General features: G+C 44.3%; 1 protein-coding gene across 2 annotated transcripts in view; it reads left to right on the top strand.

Moving 5' to 3' along the window:
* The window catches only part of LOC310820586 (peroxisome proliferator-activated receptor alpha-like), a 17,180-nt gene that overhangs the window by 3,936 nt on the left and 5,744 nt on the right, over positions 1-7,500 (top strand). Inside the window, exons 2-3 of one of the 2 annotated variants that reach the window (XM_083692294.1) lie at positions 2,577-2,850; positions 3,925-4,091. In XM_083692294.1, coding sequence (XP_083548420.1) covers positions 2,619-2,850; positions 3,925-4,091 — 399 coding nt within the window. In that variant the 5' untranslated portion in view covers positions 2,577-2,618. The remainder of the gene's footprint in view (positions 1-2,576; positions 2,851-3,924; positions 4,092-7,500) is intronic. The other variant, XM_083692295.1, reaches the window with a different exon arrangement.

Genomic DNA, 7,500 nt, shown 5'->3' on the forward strand with positions numbered 1-7,500 from the left:
TAACCACGTTTCTCGAAAACTGTGTTAAAGTTACTTCTTACTTTTGTTAACTTTTTATGATGTAGCCAAAATACTGTAGGGACACAAAGCTAGAAATATACAATAGACACTCTCATTCAGGTAATCATTTATTATTATTATTATTATTATTATTATTATTATTATTATTATTATTATTATTATAAAAGGGAAATTGATAAAAAAACTTTAAAAAAAACTGACAAGACACAAGAAACATAAGTCTGGCTTTGAAACTCTTCAATGACATTTGATTTAAATCAATGACATTTGTGTATTTTCCTCTATTATACCAAAAATAAAATAGCCTACACTTTTGGCAGCAAAAATAAAATAAAATACAAGTTGGCCTGTCGTGTGTACACACACACAGAGACACCCAATCTGCTCCTTGTTTGCCTCAGACATAGCCTCTGCATAAAACATGAAAACGTTCTTTATTGTCTGCAACTGGTGCGGGAAGGATCGTAAGAATCTGTCTTAGGAACACCATATGTGTGATCACGCTAAATCCTTTGATGTCCTTTTTGTGGTGTCCCTAAGTGTGCAGCATGGATATCGTCATTCTCAATGGAAGTTATTAGGGCTAAATATTTGTGTGATTTGCTTGCTTTGCTTTCCCCACTGTACTCAACAACAATGAAGTCTCAATTTTTTGGAGCATGAGATGAGGATGTTGATGCGGTGCTTGGTGAGGATGTTGATGCAGTGGTTTGTAACTACTCCTGTATGATTTCCCATTGTTTTTCTGTTGTCCCTGCAAAAGAACTCTTTTGGAAGTCTTTTAAATTCCTCTGTGAAGAGGGTTCGACATGCGTTCTACATGGTGAGAATTGCACAAGCTCTGGATTCCAAGCCCCCCCCCCCCCCTCCCCCCCCCACCATAATACATCAGACAGATGTGGACAGCTGGGAAAATACGCTGTTGTCTCCATCTCAGTTTTTCACAAGGGGAGCCCGGAGGAGTTGTGCTCCGGAGTCTGTTCTGGGACTCAATGTCTCAAGTAGATTTACTGGGAAGAAATATCTGCTGGGAATGTACTGGGAAGTGTTTGTGAAAAACCCATTAGACACACCACGGTGTAAGACCAATGGTGTTGGAGCGTGGCTGCTGAATGTCCAACAAAGCATGTCAAATAACAAAACTTTCATAACTGCCGTTTGGGCCTTGAGCTGAACAATGTACTGTAATGCCCCATTAAGTCCTAGACTATCAGTTATGTAATGTACTCACACTCAGAGGGTACTAAGAACTACCCTTGGAGGTTATTGGAGGACAAGGGGGGAGAGAGAGAGAGAGAGAGAGAGAGAGAGAGAGAGAGAGAGAATATTCTACTATTGGCCTGGCCAGTGTGATCTCTAATTGACAGATGTTTTCAACCACAAAGAGAGCACAGCTGTGTATGTTAAACCAGTGTCACTCCCACACAGACAGACAGACAGACAGACAGACAGACAGACAGACAGACATCTCTGTACAGCTACTGGTACACTACCTACTATACTACATTCCCCTGAGATGTGTCAGTCAGTCAATAGAGCGTTGTCTTCTGATGAAGGAGGGGAGGAGAAGAAGACTCTTCATCTATTCAACCTTTCTTTCTCTCTCTCTCTCTCTCTCTCTCTCTCTCTCTCTCTCTCTCTCTCTCTCTCTCTCTCTCTCTCTCTCTCTAACACCTCATTTACATTTACATTTATGGCATTTAGCAGACGCCTTTATCCAAACCGACTTACAACGAATACATTTGTTTAAGTAAGTGAATCATCTATCCATCAGTCATCATAAGATAAAGTAATCAACGCTCACACCAGGGGTCATAGGCAGTCACCATGCTCAGACCAGGGGCCATAGGCAGTCACAACGCTCAGACCAGGGGCCATAGGCAGTCACAACGCTCACACCAGGGGCCGTCGGCAGTCACAATGCGAGAAGAAGGATTTTTTTTGATTTTTTTTTCTCGTCCTCCTTTTTTTCTCGTCCTCCAATAAGGCAGTTCTTAGTACCCTCTGAGTGTGAAGACATAATAAAATAAATCTGAACAAATATCCCAAATCATGCTCTTCCACACTGAGGACATGGGATTCTTTTTTCTTGATGTTGAGAAATATAGGCCTATGCTTTGTTCCTCTGGCCGAAAGGGGCCTACTTGTGAAAATGGGTAGGGAAGACAGATGATGTCATATCTTCCCTCCCTATTTTCAAGGAAGCTAGTTTAACCCAGAGGTGTCGATGGAGAGGACATTCTTCGCTTTAGGCTACTGATATGCAGATCCTTGGCTCACTGTCCTTGGCTCACAGTCACATCCAAAGCTCAATCGTAGCGTTGCAGTGAATCAGGAAGGTGTACTTTGGTTGGTCACAGGGACAGAAGCGTACCCTGTGTTTAGTCAGTGTGTAATAGGTTTGATAAGACCCGCTCCAGTGTTGACTCTATGGGCAAGGTTTGCTCTCCCTCACAGACTGGGGCAACCTGCCCTCCTATTAAATAAAAACAATCCAGTTATATTTCTCTCTCTCTCTCTCTCTCTCTCTCTCTCCTTCTCTCTCTTCTGTGCAGCAGTCTGATGAGTGATCCAGAGACTGCTCGTAGTGCACAGCCATGGTAGACATGCCGGCCCCAGGCCTCTACTGCCCCCCATCCCCAGGGCCCTACTGCCCTCCATCCCCCCTGGGGGAGTCTCTCCTGGGCAGCCCGCTGTGTGGGGACCTGATCCAGGACATGGAGGACCTGGAGGACATCTCCCAGTCCATAGCAGACGACACACTCAGCTCCTTTGACTTCCCTGAGTACCACAGCACAGGTTCAGGGTCAGAGAGCTCCATTGCCTTGGGTGTGTATGCTCACTATGCAGCACTGGCTGTATCTCACTGTCAGACAGACAGATAGTTAGCATATGGGTGCATGTACGGGTGCATGTACACGTACACGTACACACACACACACACGCACACACACACGCACACACACACACACACACACACACACACACACACACACACACACACACACACATACCACCGGCCAGAGTTATTTGTCCTGGTCTGGCAATTAATATTCGCTGGCAGGTAACGCAGACCAGCTGTCACTGAGCCATGACCTTTATTGAACCTTTTTATCCAGGGTGACATGTAAAGTCGCACACGTGTGTGTGTATGTGTGTGTGTGTGTGTGTGTGTGTGTGTGTGTGTGTGTGTGTGTGTGTGTGTGTGTGTGTGTGTGTGTGTGTGTGTGTGTGTCTGTGTGTGTGTGAGAGATTCCATAGAGGTGATAACTTTTAGAGGTGATCCTCTCCTGAAAGACTGTCCTCACATTCCTGAACTTAAACAAACCCACACCCACCCACACCCACACCCACCCACACACCCACCCACCCACACACCCACACACACACACACAGACACAGACACACACACACACACACGCACGCATGCACTCGTACAGTATGCCCTCTGTAATTTGAGTGAGACAAGTTGACCCAAATTCCTAAAATCTGCAACGGGTCAATTATAGACTTATGTAATACCTCCCAACAACGAGGGCAGAGAAATGTCCCTCATTAAATATGCCACAGTGAAAAATGCCCTGGAGACTCGTGTGAAGAAACAACCCTGGTTGTGCAGGGGGAAACAAGAGCTTTCCCTAATACCTTTCACACATCAACATACATGTGCTAGATGGTTTATTGGTAGACTATTCTATCACTGTACCTTTCATGTTTTAGCTCAGTGTTTCTATCTCTGTGTGACTCACATGTGTTGTTATAATGTGTCACACAGACGTCTCTGATCTGCAATCGGGAGGCAAGATTTGAAAAGGGTCGTGTGGACGTTTTGGTTGTTTTCGGATTGCTTTTAAAGTCTGTGTGTACTTCATTTACATGTCGTTCTGTTTGTCTGTTGTGTAGATACTCTGACCCCGGCATCCAGTCCTTCCTCAGGGGTGTATGGGGCCGGCACGGGATTGGAGGAGACCTCTGCCTCCACCACCACCTCCCTGTCTCTGGAGTGTCGAGTGTGTGCAGACAGGGCTTCAGGCTTCCACTATGGAGTGCACGCCTGTGAGGGCTGCAAGGTCGGTACATAGTATACACACACACACACACACACACACACACACACACACACACACACACACACACTGGCAGGCATGGTGATATGCAAGGGCATGAGGCCAGTGGAAAGTTTGTGAGACATGTGGGTCATGTGAGGGTGAGGTGGACTCTGAAGGACATGTTACCTCTCTCCTGCTTGGCAAACGTCCTACTGTGATGTAAATATTATGGGGTGTCACCTGATACAGTCAGCACTGGCTGGTCTTGTGATGTCCATCCATTCACAAAGTAAGGAATCCTAACTTTTTATTCAGCTCCTGCGTGGTTTGCATGCTATTGCAATGTGTTAGGAGTAGATTAATCCCATTGTTTTTGGGAGAGTTTATGAGGAAGCGATGACAAAGGTTAGATTTAGAGGGGGAAAAAAAAGGTTAATTCCTGGGGGGGGGTAGTTATACGTGATTACAGGCGGATGGAGAATGGGGCCGTTTCATTGGCTGCTTGGCTTTCCACCCACTGTTGTGGTTTGATTTTTTTTTTGCGTAATCCTTCCTGGACCCCAGCTGAGAATCTCTGCTGTATTCTGCAGTTATCTCCCCTATGATCTTTTGAGGGAAAAGAACATTCTGGAAGAGAAGGAAAGACATATTCGTAAATACTGTTACACTTATGCTGTTATTGAGCCTTTATTGAATCGAGACCAATGTCTCTTTTGTGGGTGTGCCCCGTTTACAATACAGACATGATTAAAAACCCACACCTTAAAAAACACAACACAGCAAAATACAAAATACACGCATTAATCAGTCAAAACTAGAGCATGTCTCTGTGAGCTGGTTCCTAACCAAGGACTTAAAACTACAAGTTATTTACTTATCAGTAACACTGTACATAATTCCAGGTAGGTACTGTGTAAGTAAAGCAATACTGTTTTGTCTTTTTACCTTGTGCACTTTTGAGTGTATTTATATGTTGGCCAGAGACTTGTGGCTGAAACCTTGCCATTCAGTTGACGTCATTAGACCCTGGATTAGTGTCACATGCCACTTCAGACTTCTGTTGACCAACTACCCCCAGCTACCCCCAGCTACCCCCAGCTACCCCCAGCTACCCCCAGCGCAATGATATCAGTTGTTTATCACTGCTGGCTAAAAAGAGAGACTATGGCACCAGACCAGACATGATGGGCCACCATCACTGTTTACAAAACATAGACTTGACGTAGAACTGACGTAGGACTGCACACACAAGGTAAATATGCCCTGATGAGTTTGTCCTTACACTGGGAGCCCAGGGTTGTACAGGGTTGTGGCCCGGAACCAAAAATGAACCAAAGGTTCTCTGCAGGGACCAGCCAAAAAAAAAAAAATCCTTTTTGGTTCTCAGTAGAAACGTCTTTCCAAGAGTGTGGGTCCGTTGACAGTGTAGCACCTGTTCTGAGGACGTTATGAGAACTCCATGATCGTGAGCAGTCGTCCATTCTCCATTTCCATTTCCAGGTCCCTGGATGTTTATGTAGGAACTAAATGGCCAGTGGTGGAGAAGACGAACCACCACAAGGAGGTCAAAGGTGCCACTTTCATCTCGCTTGCAGCTGGAATTCTGTGCATGCTTGTTATTGAAGCACATGCATCCCTTAAGACTATTTCCATACAGACACGTGTTTGTACTGTACAGTAGGCCCAATGTGATGTAATACTGCCCCCCCCCCTTCTACTGTTACACAACCTATTGCATACTACATTCCCCTGAGATGTGTCAGTCAGTCAATGGAGCATTGTGTCTTCTGATGAAGGAGAGGAGGGGAAGAAGACACTTCGTTTCTCATATACAACCTTTCTCTCTCTCTCTCTCTCTCTCTCTCTCTCTCTCTCTCTCTCTCTCCCTCTCTCTCTGTCTCTCTCCGTACACCAAGTGACGTTCTGTCTTCTTGAAATACCCCTGGCACTGGGGAAGTGGGATCGTAAATCCATCTGCTTACGTCTTTGGTCTGGTACCTCGTGCCACTTCACAGCTATCCATCACAGCAGAGGAAAGGGCTCTAAGCTCTGTGTCCACGCACATGTGCCTGCAGACACAGACAGACACGCACACACGCACACACACACACACACACACACACACATTTCCCATTTGTTTTGCACCCCTACGTATCAAGCATGGTTGACAATAACCAGATTGGATTATGTTTTTATCATTACCGTTTGCACAAAGATGATATCCATTCCAGACCACTACACTCATCGGTATGTAGGTTTCTGGACCAATGTTAAACCTTTAAAGCATTGTGAGTGAATATCTTCTATTGGGCATGCTTCCACCTAAGTAATAATAATAATAATATACGCCATTTAGCTGACGCTTTTATCCAAAGCGACTTACATTGCAGTGAGTGCATACATTTCAGTATGTACAGTACCAGTCAAAAGTTTGGACACAACTTTATTTAGATTATTTTCTACATTGTAGATTAATATTGAAGACATCAAAACTATGAAGGAACACATATGGAATTATATAGTAAACAAAGTGTTAAACAAACCAGAATATGTTTTATATTTTAGATTCTTCAAAGTAGCCACCTTTTGCTTTGATGACAGCTTTGCACACTCTTGGCAAGTTTGTGTCCAAACTTTTGACTGGTACTGTGTATATACCTAACTCCTGGCGTAGGGTTAATGTGGACTGATTGATTGATACAGCATATCTGCCTGTACTTTATATATTCTCCACATCAAGGCAAGTCTCAGTCAAATAATCACCATTTAAAACAGACCGGCCAAATTTGGCCGCAAACACTATAATAAGGGGGGGGGGGGGGGGGGGGGGGGGGTGATGAACACATGAGAAAGGTTAAAAACACATAAGGGATTTATCTTCAAGTCCTGTGTATGAGAGTTGAACGTTTGCCCAGCAACATACAGTAGCATGAACATACAGTAGCATGAACATACAGTAGCATGAACATACAGCAGCATGAACATACAGTAGCATGAACATACAGCAGCATGAACATACAGCAGCATGAACATACAGTAGCATGAACATACAGTAGCATGAACATACAGTAGCATGAACATACAGCAGCATGAACATACAGTAGCATGAACATACAGTAGCATGAACATACAGCAGCATGAACATACAGTAGCATGAACATACAGTAGCATGAACATACAGCAGCATGAACATACAGCAGCATGAACATACAGTAGCATGAACATACAGCAGCATGAACATACAGCAGCATGAACATACAGCAGCATGAACATACAGCAGCATGAACATACAGCAGCATGAACATACAGTAGCATGAACATACAGTAGCATGAACATACAGCAGCATGAACATACAGCAGCATGAACATACAGCAGCATGAACATACAGCAGCATGAACATACAGTAGCATGAACATACAGCAGCATGAA

Source organism: Argentina silus, assembly GCF_951799395.1.
Source record: "Argentina silus genome assembly, chromosome: 20".
Taxonomy (NCBI): domain Eukaryota; kingdom Metazoa; phylum Chordata; class Actinopteri; order Argentiniformes; family Argentinidae; genus Argentina; species Argentina silus.